Source organism: Prunus persica, chromosome G7 (assembly GCF_000346465.2).
Source record: "Prunus persica cultivar Lovell chromosome G7, Prunus_persica_NCBIv2, whole genome shotgun sequence".
Taxonomy (NCBI): domain Eukaryota; kingdom Viridiplantae; phylum Streptophyta; class Magnoliopsida; order Rosales; family Rosaceae; genus Prunus; species Prunus persica.
The window spans coordinates 9,740,382-9,756,023 of NC_034015.1; the positions used below are offsets into that span (position 1 = coordinate 9,740,382).

At 35.6% G+C, this 15,642-nt stretch overlaps 1 protein-coding gene across 1 annotated transcript in view; it reads right to left on the reverse strand.

Moving 5' to 3' along the window:
- LOC18771352 (ABC transporter A family member 1) overlaps positions 1-15,642 on the reverse strand; it is a 28,007-nt gene that overhangs the window by 8,169 nt on the left and 4,196 nt on the right. Inside the window, exons 6-29 of the mRNA XM_007202995.2 lie at positions 14,402-14,619; positions 14,188-14,248; positions 13,918-14,004; positions 13,071-13,303; positions 12,815-12,929; positions 12,641-12,730; positions 12,289-12,512; positions 12,091-12,203; positions 11,843-11,949; positions 10,571-10,633; positions 9,983-10,069; positions 9,479-9,577; positions 9,211-9,395; positions 8,490-8,544; positions 8,318-8,389; positions 6,817-7,518; positions 6,488-6,666; positions 5,562-5,772; positions 3,464-3,547; positions 2,913-2,954; positions 2,724-2,820; positions 1,781-1,908; positions 1,560-1,664; positions 631-777 (exon numbers count right to left, since the gene is read on the reverse strand). Of these exons, the coding sequence (XP_007203057.1) occupies positions 631-777; positions 1,560-1,664; positions 1,781-1,908; positions 2,724-2,820; positions 2,913-2,954; positions 3,464-3,547; positions 5,562-5,772; positions 6,488-6,666; positions 6,817-7,518; positions 8,318-8,389; positions 8,490-8,544; positions 9,211-9,395; positions 9,479-9,577; positions 9,983-10,069; positions 10,571-10,633; positions 11,843-11,949; positions 12,091-12,203; positions 12,289-12,512; positions 12,641-12,730; positions 12,815-12,929; positions 13,071-13,303; positions 13,918-14,004; positions 14,188-14,248; positions 14,402-14,619 (3,504 nt within the window). The remainder of the gene's footprint in view (positions 1-630; positions 778-1,559; positions 1,665-1,780; positions 1,909-2,723; positions 2,821-2,912; positions 2,955-3,463; positions 3,548-5,561; positions 5,773-6,487; positions 6,667-6,816; positions 7,519-8,317; positions 8,390-8,489; positions 8,545-9,210; positions 9,396-9,478; positions 9,578-9,982; positions 10,070-10,570; positions 10,634-11,842; positions 11,950-12,090; positions 12,204-12,288; positions 12,513-12,640; positions 12,731-12,814; positions 12,930-13,070; positions 13,304-13,917; positions 14,005-14,187; positions 14,249-14,401; positions 14,620-15,642) is intronic.

Sequence of the window (15,642 nt, forward strand, 5' to 3'; positions counted from 1 at the left end):
ACTAGGGTTTAGTGTCATCTTGATAAGTTGTGAGGTTGGGGTCTAATACGTCCCATCATGTATAGTTCTCAGGAGAGCCTAAAATTTAGAATTCAATTTCTAGTGGAAGCTGCATTTACAGGAATTTAACTTAGGATCTCCTACTCTCATGTAGCTTGTATTGGGAGGTTCCAAATCAAGGACGTCTCGAACCCAGAAGTCTGATTCTAGGCTAGACTACCATTATATCCCAATAGCTTAAGCAACAATTGCTTAATATACAAACACATATATCTCCGATTATCCTGCACACCATGCAGCATTGGAAACTTATAGTTCATTCTTTATGATCATATTTTCCCTCTCTAAAATTCTTTGTTAGGTCAAATAAACTAAGCATGTAAGCTTACATTTTGACGAATGAAAGAGACAGGTGACTCCACAAATTCAATTGTAGGGTCTCACCTTTCTGACATCTAAATACTATTCAACATAGAAGAGCACTTGAGCAAAACACTCTGAGAAGGGGTATTACTCGTTAGCATGACATATATTCATTGGTAATTCCACTTCTCAAGAAATAGATTTAACTTTTTAAGCAGAGAGTTGCAGAAGAATTTTTTCCCACAAGGCCAGAGGTAAGATACGAACCTCAATACCAAGATAGCAAATTGAGCCACCAGTAACATTCCAATCAAAGGCCTCATTGCTAGTTTTATCTTTCATATCTTGCCGTAGAAGAGCCAGTGAAGCCAGTCCATCAGCAAAGCAAAACCCCGGAGATAATCTGAAAAAGTTCTGGAAGCATAGATCCACACGTCAGGGAATATAAGACTCCTATCATCACCAGCACTAGTTTTCTAGATTGAGTCGCAACATTTAGTAAGAGGCAAACTAGAACTTCTAGAGTAGCCCTTTATCAAAAGATAAACAGCTTTACACTCGTTGCTCTCTACATTGTCGGAAAGTTCAGACCAAGACAATGCTTGAAAGCTATAAATTCAAAATAAAGAAACAAAAAAAAAAACACTGTATAAGATTTAAGCAGCAATAGTTAAGGGTAAAGTAAAGAATTGCAATTAGTCCTATTTTTCTAAATGAATCAACATCCTCAAGAGTAAATTCAAAGAAACTACACTAGAATTCCTTCAGAATAAAGACAGCATCTAGTTATTAATTGCAATTTCCAGTCACGGCCTCCCCTAAACCAGAGGAAACTCTAAGTATACACTAATACTCTCCGCTATCATTGTGGAATTTAATTTCACAGCACAAACTATCTACATCACATATATATCCTATGTGGACATCCGGATGTTATTATCGTGCAGACACCATGTATTTTCTACTACCCCTCCCGGTTTTCCTCCCTGTTTACAATGGCATCCGAACGATAATAACGTGCGGACATCTACATATATATATATATGTTTGATAAGGAAAACCAAAATACTATTTAGAAGAAAGAAAGAAAAACTACAAGGACTAGTAAATTTACTGTACAAAGTAGTAATACTAGCAGTAAAAACAAGAAGATTTTGAAACAAAAAATAAAAGAGATGTGTATGTAGGAATACAACCTTGAGAAAAGAATTTGCACTTGACGTCGTCTTTATAAGCCCCATAATGAATGAGATAACCATAAGAATCAGTCCCGTGAAAAAGTGGACCAAGAGAACCACATTCTGGATAATAATAAGTACAACTTTAATAAACAAGAGAACGACATTCATAAACATGGGCATGCAAGCTTAATGCCCTAGACGTGAGAATAAGAGAATGACAATAAAAAATACACCACCTGAGCCATACTGTGGTCAGAAAAGAAAAATGTAAGGCAATATGTTGTTGATGCAATCGCTAATCCATACGCTAAAAACATGATTACTGTCGACAACAAACATCCACTCCCAATAAACTGCTCCAGACCTACATACATTTTTTTTGTGAGTTTACGTACAGAGGCAATTAATATACAAAGGAAAAGAAGAATAATCATTAGCCATGACCATAATGTGGGATGAAGCATTGATTCCAGGTTAAGTTCAAAATATTTTTGAGTTGGTTAGAAAGTCATCACCAAATAATTCCACATTTATAAAATACTTTTTTTCCACCTCCTATCCTTCCTCCATTTCAAAAAGAGTTGGTCAATCTCCATGGCATTCAATATATTAGATCAATTTCTAACAACTGGAGAACACAATAAAGTCAAATTTCACATCTTGCATGTCTATTGTCATTTTTACAAACAAATATTTGTCAATATGTGCATTAAAATATCAAAATACAAGAAAAACTATTTAGTGAGTAAAATTCCAGATAGATGTGGAAACCATCTGCAAAGCCTGAATTTGGAATGTCTGTGTGCACACACACACGTACACAAAAAAAGGGTCCTAAATATAGAAAGAATCATTTACAAAAGCATAGCACAACTTTTGAAGTCAGTTATGCATAGGCTAAAGAATACCGGAGAATATAAGAGATCATGTACAATATCTTGTATTAATATCAACCTCTATGGTACAATATGCAATCAATTAAATATTCCCTTATACCAGCAGACACCAACAAAGAAAATCTCATTAAACATTTTGATTGCTACTATTTGCTGATTTGACCAAAAAAGAATGACGACATTCCTATCAATTATTTTACAAAAATTTCAACAATGAAATGAAGTTGAAAGCTCAAATTTCTATAAGAAAAAATGAGTGAAGAATACAAGTTTAAAGACATACCAAAGACATAAAAAAGAATTATTGCAAAAGATGAAGGAAATAGGAAGCTGATGAAGTCCCATATGTAAGTAGAAGCCCAGTATGAAAGTATAGAAACCTGAGGATTAAGATATTACAATGCAGTTAATCTTATGAGTATCAGTAACAAAATTACAACAGGATGGTTGTTCTACCAGCAAACAAGCATACCCCACTAATCAGTTGTTGGTGTTTAGCTTTTACTTCACGTTCCTGCATCAGTCAACCCAAAAAAACAATTATTTTCTAGGGTAAAGGAGATACGTAGAGCATCATACAATATCTTCTAGGTAGGTATTTTGACTGATGCACAGTTAATTTTTGTCATCAATATGGGGATCTGTTTCAGTTAAACTGGAAAGCAGTTATTTTCGACAAGTAAATTAGGTGTTGTTCTTGGAATGGGCTGTGGTGTTGACGTAATATAGCCTTTAGGTCATTGTGGTGCACGTTGTCCCAATTGCTTAATTATTTATGTGACAATAAAATGTTTCTTCTCTTTTTTTTCTCAATAAAATGCTTCTTCCTTCTCAATAAAATTTTATTTCTTGTGACTAAAACATTACCTGCCAATTGTAGAATAGTAGAGTAAATATTAAGACAGCTTCACTTATTTTGTAAATTGTAACCACAAGTAACCATATCCTAGCACAGAATGGTACAGTACATTGTGAAGCAAAAGCACTCATACTGGACAGCTGCGATTATGTTTGGCACAGTACCTTCACAATAGAAACAGCAAATGACGCAGGAATGAAGGAGAAGGCAATACTAACAATAACTGCAGCAGAGAATGCATCCAAATCCTGCAAAATGAACAAATAAACTAGAAGTGAAAACTCCTGAATCCTCTCATTTGTAACCTAACGAATGAATCAGAGAGGTTAAAAGCACAACCATAAGATATTTCTACAATATTTAACATAAGCACATAACTTCAACTTAAAATTATAACATTTACTTGATTTCTAAAATAGCCAGCTTCTTGATGCAGGCAACCTAACAATCAAGCAAATCAAACACTTTCCAGACAGCTCATGGCATAAAATTTAATAAAACTTAAAGAAATTTATTATTAACTCCTTCAGTGATAAAATAGAACATACCAGGAAAAAAAAACAGAACAAAACAAAACGTTTTAGCCGCAAACAATATAAAGCCTATTCATATTAGCCTGTGGAATCACATGAAAATGCTATCTTTAAAGAGATTCTGTCCTGGACATTTGATCGTATCAATAAGCTCAAAGAACTTTGAAGGAAGTTGAGCGTCCACGCCAAAACCAATTGGCAATGGGGGGAGTAGCCCAACTCCTTATAAGCCCTTACTAGGTTTCACAACTTTCCATTGTGGGACTTTTTACCTTCACATTCTCACACACCCCCGCACGTGTGGCGAATTTTCAAGCCTGTGGACAACATATATTGGGTGACGTGGAGCACGTGTGGCTGTTGGGCTTTCACACGTGGGCTAATCCGCTTTGATTCCATGTTAAATTTCAAAGAGACGAGCCGGTGGCCCACTACTAGCAACACCGATATTGTCCCCAACTTAACCACCTACAAAGCCCAATAGATGTCGGGTTTTACCACAAATGGCGTTGGCTGTCGGAGCCAAGAAATAGGCAATATCTTCATACGTCAAGGTAATGGAGATAAGTCAATAAACATATCCTTTTCACTCCCCCTCCTCCCTTGAAGAGGAGGGGAGGAGAGCACTTAAATTGCAAGGAGAACGTAAGCATATGTCACAAGAAAACCTACGTTGCAAGCACATTGTGTCTATCTCCTCTATCACCCCCTCAAATCCGAGGCTTGTAGAGGATTAAGATTTGAAAGAACATGAAAAATTAAGGATGAGCGCTGAGCGGCGAGCGCTGAGCGGTGAGCGGTGAGCAATGACGAGGTTCACGGAGGAAAGAAGATCAAGCCATCATGGCGTGCTGCCCAAGGATAGGATACGTAACAGAAACATGGTAATGAAGAAAAGGGAAGAACTATGGTCTTCAACAACGAAAGCCTTTTTTTTATTTTTAATAATCAAGGATAGAAGGACAGGAGTAGCAAGAGGGCTATACAATATAAACACCCATGAAAAGGGCCAACGACTCTCAATTTGGTGGATGATTTCAAAGATTAGCAACTAGGGTAGTGAAACATTGGGTCATGAAGAAAAATAGGGTTTGTTAAAAAGTAGCAAAGAGACACCCTAGAACCTGGCTCTGACACCATTAAGGAAGTTGAGCTTCCACCCCAAAACCAATTGGCAATGGGAGGAGTAGCCCAACTCGTTATAAGCCCATGCTAGGTTTCTTAACTTTCTAATGTGGGACTTTTTACCTTCACATTCTCACAAACTTTTCCTCATGTAAGTTGTAAGAAAAAGGTCACTCCGTAAGATTTTCTCGAAGTTTAGCGCACCGACATGCATGCAAAAAGGGCACCATTGCAGAAAAGAAAAATCATTTTCTATTTGTCATAAGATCCTAAAAGACTTGACAGTACTTCTGGTATCACTGCTAATAAATGGATCCCATCAGACGAGAGACGGCAGGAAATGCTTCAACACTTCTAACTTCATTAGAAACATAAGCCTCATCTGATCCAGAATATTATAAAATGATAGGCATAGATACTTCCAAATACCTCCTTGTGAGGTTCAAAATAATTCATAGGTAGAAAAACAGTTATTATTACATGGAAATCGAAGATGAGAAGCCAACACAACAGAGTTTAATTCTAAAATGAGACTAACTTTTATGATGCTTAAAGAATGAACTTGAAATGAAATCTTAAAAAGGATTGAATGGAAATGGCATACATGGTGTTGCAGATGTTGGCTTTTTGTCATTGGCAGAGGGTGATTACGTGTTTGAATTGTCATATTCTTATTATGAGCAGCAAGCCTAAGAATTGCAGCATTCATTAAATTGATATATGTTGGGGCAGCATGCTGACAGGAACTGTTGTGTAGCACAGTGTACCCTAAACTTCCATCATCATTCTGATCATCCATCACAATTGCCCCATACCTGCATCACGCACACATTACAATGAAAAAAAGAGCACTAAAGAAAAACTTGCAGGCTAATTATACTCAACTAAAACTTCAGGTACTGGTTTTGCAGAAAGAAATCATCATCACTTGTTCTATTAATTTCACAATTTTTGTCTGCGGCTTTATAAATGACCAAGTTATCTCTCATTACCTGGGAAAAATATTATACCTCAATCGGCTTGGATTGCTAACAAAATACATAGAGTCCCACCATCACAGATAAAAAAAGTTTTTTTTTTTTCTAAAGAGACAATTTTATTACGAAAAAAGCCAAAGTACAAAATGAATCAAAAGGAAACCGTGGCCAAGAAGGTCACCAAAGCACAGACAAAAGAAAACGTGACACCATCAAAAAGAGACTAAACTAACTGCCTTCCAGTCCAGCACAGGTAAACAAAGTTTCAGTACAAATAATATGCTTCTTTCAGCTGCAAACTGTCTGTGTACAGCTACAGTACTTTAGCTTAACCCTCTCATTTACATTAGACCCACAAGTTTGAAAACGAATTATCATATGTGCATGTGTAAATTTCTACAATTCCAAGGATTTCCCATGTGGAAACTTCATTTTCAGGAGTTATGTTGGGGTTTCTAGCATATCAATTTCTATGAATTTCATTTCCTTGAGACACCCTATTCATATGGATGAAAGAAATTCGCAAAGAACGAGAAAATTTAGTTTAACACACCTTGACTGGTAAGATTCATTAAAGCTAGACATTAAAAATTCGCTCATTGAAAGTAAAACAGGTCCCAGGGTTGGCCCCGCTGCCTCAATTGCATCATCCAATGCCTTCTCAGCATTGGGGAATTTATATGCACTAGGTTTAAAGTTTTGTATCCAACCCCCTTCAACATACTGTGCAACCTGCAGCACCGGTAGCTTTTAAGAGCAAGAAACCGTTGATGTTGCAAGCAATCAGAATAAATTTCACATCCAGGGGATACCCCCAGATTCTAAATGCTAAAAAATGACCATGCATATCCAATATAAGATTAAGGAAAATCGAAGACAAACCTCCTTTGCAATAGGCCAGGATAAATCAAAAGGGATTGGACCACCACCACCACCACGTAATAGGGGATTAAAATGCGAAGTTGTAAATGTAACAGACAGTTGATCAGGATGTGGCTTGAGCTTGAGAAATAGAAGACCAAAAAATAAGAAAACTGCAGGAATAACAAGCTGGAAAACAATTGTTTTCCGGTCTCTGCGAGCAGATATTGCCCTCTTTATGAACAATGCTTTAGAATGTCGCCAAAATGTTGACCTTGAAATAATACCACAGCAACAACATTGCACACCGACGAAGTTTAAGAAACTTAAAACTGCAGCAAAAATCAAACCACAAGCTCTTCCCACTATTGTAAATAAGACCCCAAGAATCTCCTTATAATATCCAAAAGATTTTTTTGAGTGAAAGATCTTTTTGGGCACAGGATCATGAGTAGTCTGACAAACTACAGAATCAGGAAGCCCTAGATCAGTCTTCTGATCAAAACAAGCAGCTTCAACATAGTCGCACCCTGCAACCCTCAGGAATACCTCCTCCAAAGTTGTAACAGAAATACCATAACTTTCAATGCCCAAATAGTCCTCACCAGAACTTGTTTCTAAGTTGGACATGGGTCTTTTCATGCAACTCTCAATTTCCCTAAACATACTTTCAAAGGACGACGAGGATGCCAAAGGAAGCTTAAACGAAATCTCAGTTCCAACCTGTACAAGCATACAAAACCACATATATAACATAAAGTGTCATACACTAGCAATGTCAAGTGGACTATTATGAAGTAAACAGTTATATCACCCGCCCCTCCCTCACATTTCCCATCCAAGGCCAAGGGAACTGATGAGGACAACTTTGTCAGACCCATTAGGATTTACAAAAGAAAGAGATTGAAGAGGAAGTCATTTGATTTGGTCTTTAAATCTGGCAATTTTTTATTCCTGCGATTAGTTTCTAACTTGTTCTCTAAGTTTTCCAGATTTTAGAAAGATTTTTAAGTTTTCCAGATTTTAATAGGATTTATAAGTTTCCTATTTTATTTAGGTTAAAGGGATTTTTTTTATCCTATTGTCTCTAGGTTTTAGATTATTATAACTACCCCGTCTATGTAATTTCATTATGGAGTTGAGTTGTTGAGATATAAAGAAGAGCTAATTTTCCAGAGATTGGAGACTACTTGGTGTGAAGCCAAACGGCTGGAGTGATTCCAGACCTATCCCTTTTGTTCTATTTTCTGTTTTCCATTGTTTTTGCTTCTGCTAAACTACCTAAATACTCAATTCACCCATATCCTACATCAGAAACAATTATACCACATACATGGAAGATGCAAGAATCAATATTTTTCCCTAAAATCAAAGTAGTAAAACAACTTAAGTTCAAAAGAAAATAGTAAAACTACAAAAACATATTATTGTAAATAATCAATAATTTAATATCATGCCAAAACATTGTATAGGAAAGGTTTTTGTTTAACTAGCAGGAATTCTTGAGAAATGTGATGGATACCTCACTCACACATGTTGCTAATGGGATATGGCGGAAAACAATTTCAGCAGCAACAGAGGCAGTGGGTGCAGACTGACATGAGAAAAACAGCAAGTCATAGCATTTTGGTGTTGCATAATGATAATATACCATTCAATATTCAGAAAAAGATTAACACAAATAGGGGTATTACCTTCACTAAAGTTAGAGTATAACCAACCCCATACTTATGCTTCAAGAAAAGGGAACTGTTCAAAAGTGAGAATTCTATATGAGAAAATTATATAACATGTTGATAGCATTATGCATTAATTTTTCAGAACATGGTTTCTAAAAAATTAAAAATAGGGGATCCTATACGTGCATACCTATAATTATATATGTATTAAATTCATCCTGTTGCCAAAATTGGTTTATAAAGTTGTAAGGCCATTTGAACGGTCCTATTGAGCATTCGAATGGCATCTCATTCAGACTTTAGAATGTCTAAACATCTGGTACAGATAACTTTTCTACATACTTTTGTGTGTGTGTGTGTGTGTGTGTGTGTGGAAAGTCTAATAAGATCCCTCTTTTTTTATGAGAAACAAAACTTATTAATAATAATTGCAACATAGAATACAAAGATCTTTATTTATATGAACAGAATGCATAAGGATGATATTATATCTAATTATATTTTATGTACATATATCATATAAGTACCTACTACAGAATACATATGGCAACGTCCCAATCATGAAAAATGTATGAAATCATTTTCACCCCATATTACAAAAAAAATTTCAGTTATTCTGCATTTCCTAACTAAATGAGAATATATAACTTTATGAAATCTTATATGAACTAAGTCAAAATATAACACTAAAAATAGGTAAAAAAAACACCATAAGCTCGGTTGGAAGAGGTGAAACCTTCCGCAGCATTTCAAAGAACCATTGGCCATGATGGCTATACGATCTCCAAGTACTTCTGCTTCATCCATTGAGTGTGTTGTCAGTAATACTATCCTGCCCTTTCTAATCTTTTTTATTAATTGCCATGTCAAGCGCATAGAGTATGGATCCATTCCACTAGTCGGTTCATCCAAAATTATAACCTGCAAAAGGAAACAATTAAAAAAATTTAGTAATTCCAACACGGGAAAGTAACAAGATTGCGCCATTGAAATTCGGCCCCCACCTTACTATTTCCTATCAGTGCAATTCCAAGAGACAATTTCCTCTTCATGCCTCCAGACAGAGCATTCACAGATGTGTTCATTTTATCGGCCAAACCTACCTGATCATAATGACAAAACAGAAAACAAACCTCCTCATTTGATCATGAACCAAAGAATACATATACAAAAAGAGAAAATAATAAATAGTCCCAGGCCTAATGTTCTACAGTAATCAAATAAGGTAGCAGGTAGCACATTAATTGATAAAATCACATATTCTGAAAATCATAGGACCAGAAACATTAGTTTCGTTGTGGCAAGGAAAGAACATGCCAATACATTGTTAGAGCATATTGCAAACACTTTTATAGTGATGGCCTGATGCTTAAGATTCTAGCATCAGACTCTAAAAGCATAAAGATAGTAAATCATAATATATGTCATATTTAACTGCCAAGAACAACCAAAAGCTCAGACTAGCAAACAAAAGCATGCAAGAACCCAGTTCTGCCAAAAGAACTTACTTGATCACCCATATCAACAACAGCGCTGTTCACAAAATCTTCCTTCACACCTTTCAATATAGCAAATATTTCCAAATGCTCCCTCACCTGGATAAAGTATCTAACCACATCAAACTTAGAAATTACTGTCGTACCAGTCTTCAGCAATGTGCACGTCTCTGTGTATGTGAACGTATCAACAAAATTTCATTTGGAGGTCAGACAACTAAGATTTTCAGAGTGCTGCATGCTTCTAGTTTACAAAAGATAATGGTTGTCACCTCTCCATATTTTTTATTTATATTAGGGCTTGATTTTGGTGTTATATTTGTTGTGCAAGAAGACATTTGAAGCCTTTTCGGCTCTCTTCACTATTGCAGCCGACAAGTAGAATGCTCAAGTCTATAACTAACTGTATATTTTTAGTTGCTGCCTTCGTTATAAAATCAAAATGACAAAGCTTGGGAGATGGAGTTAGAGGCAGATTTTCTTAAGCATCTATAACTTTATGAGCTCCACCACCCACTTCATGTACAATAAATGAAAATGCTATAAAATATATTTCAATAACCTTTTGTTAGTATTCAAAAGACAAAGCAAGTCAATTACCGTTAATTCTGGAAAAAGGATATCATTTTGAGGGCATACCCCTAATTCCTTCCGTATCTCCTCCTATAGATTCAAACTCATCAGAAAAGATACAAGAAAAACTGAACTGTTCCCGAAATATGAAACAAATGTAAGCAGAAAGTAAATTAATGAGGAATATTTAAAAGAATGCCTTTTGGCATATGATTTAGATCATTAACATAGCTTAGGAACTAAACAAATTATAAGAAGAGTATATATATATACATATATATATATATATATGTATATATATATATATATATATATATACAGGAAGGTTCACCAAAGTAGACCGAACAGTCCCTATCCATACCCTCAAGGATCCTTGCGAAAAGCTTAGCCAAAATGGAAATTATTTAAGCAATTGACTGAGATCAAATAAATAAATGAACATAACATTTCCAATCAGTAATGAAATGCTGATGATGATAATCAAATGGTTAAGCAATTATCAATTTGGCTCATCTTTCGATGATTGTTGAAGGATTTTAAAAAGGGGTGGTCATTTTATTGTACCATATCGCAGGTGGGCTCTAATAAGGTTGTCTACTCTTTTCTTAAAAAATGGACGTCCAATGGAGTCCTCTAAATTGGACGTTCGACACCATGAAAGCCAACAATCTCCTTCTGGCCTGAACCCTTTAATTTGTATGGCTAATGATGGGCCCAATTATAATGCTCCCCATTAGACGTCTAGTGTGCCCACGCTATGAAGCCCAACAATCTCCTTCTTGCCTGAACCCTACAGTTTTGATGGCTAATGACTGGCCCAATTATAATGCTCATGTAATATATTTATCATAGATGAAGGAATTTAAGGTTCCACCACAAAACCAACTGGCAATGGGGGAATAGCCCAACTCCTTATAAGCTCTTGCAAAATTTCTCAACTTTCCAATGTGGGACATTTCTTCACATTCTCACATGTCCCAACACGTGTGGCAAAATTTCAAGCCTAATATGTGGACAACACATATTAGGTGATGTGGAACACGTGTGGCTGTTGACTTCACATGTGGGCAAACCCGTTCTGATACCATGAAGGAAGTTGAGGTTCCACCCAAAACCAATTGGCAATGGAGGGAGTAGCCCAACTCCTTATAAGCCCTTGAAAAGTTTCTCAACTTTCCAATGTGGGACATTTCTTCACAATAGAGAATCTTCTTCAACCAAGTTGTTTGAGAATGATGTATTAAGCCTATATTTTAGTAGTGTTTAGCTCTAGAATGATGTAAGCAGAGGACAAATTACCATTTCTGTTATAATATTCTTCCCAAACACCAAAGCATCCCCTGAAGTAGGGCGAAGAAGGCCAACAAGCATTGATATCGTTGTGCTTTTACCAGCTCCATTGTGTCCTTTAAATTAATAAAATTTGAACTCAGTACAAAACAATGATGGATCAAGGGCAACAAAAGAGTGTTATTCTCTATTTTGTCTTTTCATTTTCTATTCAATGCAACTTTGAGTTTCTCATCAGAATAAAAAAAGTAACACACCTAGAAGTGCAAGAATCTGATTTTCATACATGGTGAGCTGTAATGAGTTAACAGCACAACATTTCCCCTTTTTACTGCCATAAACCTTGTGCAGATTTCTTATCTTGATGCACCTACAAGTCAACTGAATCATGAAGGAAAGAAAAAATCAATTTGTACGAATGAAATACTCAAGGATTTAAGTTTTAGCACACATACCTATGGTCAAGCTCTTGTTGTTTCATATCAAATGTTATTGCTTCAACAGCCGCTTTAACATTATCTTTCCCAGAAAAGCTTGCCTTCTTGGAAACACTGTCACGGCTATTAACTTCTACACCGGAATTGTGATTGAGATGTTTGTTAATACTTGGATTTTTCCAGAAGCGCTTGTGGAAAATGAAGTTCCATGGATATCTAACTCCATTCTCCCTGGGAAGGACCTGATCACATAAGAAAAGCCACACTTAGGCACGAACACACTTAAACATGGAATATTGGCATGTTGTCAGGTCTATCTGTTGGCATAATTAGGAACTCTGATAAAAAGATAAGATTCTGAAAGATATACCTTGTCCAGATACAGACCAATTAAACAGTAGAGCAACGCATCGAGCAACATCATCAATAGACAGACCAAAAAATTCACGCCAGATGATGCCTACAAAGATAATAGTACTCAAAATTAAAACAATGATGCAGCCTAAATACTTTTGACGGGAAAAGAACCAAATAAAGAACATACGCGCCATATGTTGCTCCAACGAAGGCCAACATGAGCACGCTCATAATCAGCAAAGTTAATTGATCCTAAAGCAAAGGCCGTTGGTGAAAGCAAAGACGCAACCACTTTTAATGTCCTGAAAGAGAAAATGTGAATGAAACCTATCTGCACTGCAATTTTCAACATTGTACTCATTAAGGGGAGAGAGAGAGAGAGAGAGAGAGAGAGAGAGAGAGAGAGAGATCCACCACAGATATGTACAAAGCTCAGTACTTACAAAGGCACACCCTCATCATTGACAGAGTAGTAAGGAAAAAAAGCAGCAAGAAAAGTAAGGGTCCCAACAGCAACAGCTGTCTTCGCTCGTGTGAAGAATGTAGAGATTAAAAATGACAGCATAATTGCACTTAGTCCAAAGAAGAAGAAGTAAATGAACACCACTGTCTTATCACTGTACTTGAAAAGATTATCCATAGTGCAAACCGTAATAATCGCAGAAGAAACTGCAAACTGCAAAAGAAATCAAACTATCAGAAAAACAAAACAAAACAAAACCCTCAGAAAATTGTTAGGGATGACAAGCACTGAAAAGTCCAACGTTATATTTTCTACTCTTATTCAAATAGAACTTGATCTAGATTACCACCAACGCAACATAACCTATCAATATACCATCTTATGCAGTTTCACACTCCTTCAAACCAAATTTCAGAAAAACGAATTAAACATAGCCTCTCCATCTTCTTTCTAGTGTACCTAATTATATTCATGATCTAACCTGACCCACAATACCTATGGTACATTAACACTACGTTGCTTTATCAATCAGAGGAGACACTTCCTTTCTTGCAAGTTGATCAATGCTGAGACTCAATCATTGTTCAACAGTGCAAATACTAGAGCCATGCAACAATAGTTAGACTTCTATCCTACAAAGCCAAAGAACTGAAATTTGAAGTCATATTAATATTTCAAAAATCTTCCAAAAATACAAGAGCATGCAACGGTGGCAATAATTATTTAAATAATAAATTTCTAATATAAAAAATGGGGTTAAATTGATTGAATTCTTGCTGAGACTTCTTCATAAATTAAACAAAAATACAAAAGAACAAAGAACCAACCTGCAAAGCATATGCAATAAACCATGAGAGATGGAATATCCCATCTTCCAGCCCCATCATATAAAGACCTTCTCTTATCTTCTGTTCCTGAAACATTATGAATAAAAAACAAGTTGCAGTCAGGAACATAAAGGATGACAAACAAATTACTCTCATCCATAACATTAACCAAGAAAAAATAAACAGAGAGAAAAATAAACAGAAACCATGAGGTGAATAAGGTAAATCTTGAGCTTTATTTCAAGTAAAATATAATAACAGGTACCAAACCTTCTCAAACACAGAATAGCTGATCAACCGAGAAATTGGGTAGAGAAATCCCAAAAGATACCTGCTCATCCAAGTTCCAGACCAACCAAACAGAAAATGTCAGTATATTGATGCTAAGAAATATTGATTGTGATCTGATGATTATAACATGAACAATACAGAAATCCAAAATAAAAAGAAAAAACCAGATATAAAAAATTCAAGAGATACATACAATACACCCATGACACTTTTTATGATGGACTGGAACTCATCATCAGTGTATTCACGAGTTGGAAATGGGACTATTCGAATGTTTGACGGACCATAACTCGTCCATGGCACTTTAAGAGAGGAAGGTTCGCCAGAGGGCAAAGATGAAGTAAGTTCTATATTTTTTGTGTCAGATTGCTGGGCCGCAAAAATTATAAAGGAATCCAAAACTTGCTGGAGCTGCAATAGTATAAAGGCATAAGAAGAATGGGCACACGTTTTCACAAATAACATGCAGTTTCACCCACAATTTTATTGTAGATTAGGCGCTTATCAAGGCAGAATCAGAAAATATTTTGTGAAACAAAAGACAAAAAAAAATAGTGACAATATTTAACAGGGATGAAAGTTGATGAAAGTTAGAAGTTGCACTATTGTTAAATAACAATCATTAAGCTTATTAAAGGTTTATAAGTGGATATCGTATTAACCATCAAGTTTCAGAATCATTGAAGATTGGTCTATAAGTGGATATCGTATTAACATTCGAATCATTCACCATTATAAAAAACTTATGAGTCACACTATGAAACACTGAGAGAGTGGAGAAGGGACAAGCAACAACAATATCAGACGCCAGTATTGGTATAAATAAACCCTATCCAACCAACATGAGTAAGCTATGTTTGGGAAAAAAAATACTTCGCACCGAACTTTGAATATGACACAAACTACACTTCGCTCAACATTATGATTCTTTTGGAACAAAATAGAGAAAGACTGCAACTTACTGCACTGTAAAAAATGTACCACGTACTATCAATTTATGTGTTACTAGAGACAGCATGTGCTATTATTTCTATTGTGGGATTTACATACCAAAATTTAAAAAATCAAAATTCTTAAAGGGATATTGTTTTTCCCACAGCATATAGATGAATGAGTTAAGGAAGAAGCCAGGAAAAAAGACCATCTACGTCTGTGCCACTAATCAGTTGGATTTTCACCTTAACATTCAGATTCAGAAAACCATCACCAACAATCTACTTAAACGAATGTTTAAAAAAGATTATTAAATTACTTTTAACTAGACCCTGAATTGCATAAAAAGAACTAATAACCCAAACCCAGCTTTTGTTATAGACAAATTTTGGGAACACAACTGGAGAACAAAAAGTTTTTTAGAAAATATAAATATAGTTATGACAAAGCTCCATACATCAACTAAAGGAACAAATGAAAGTAAGATATCAAAAATCAATA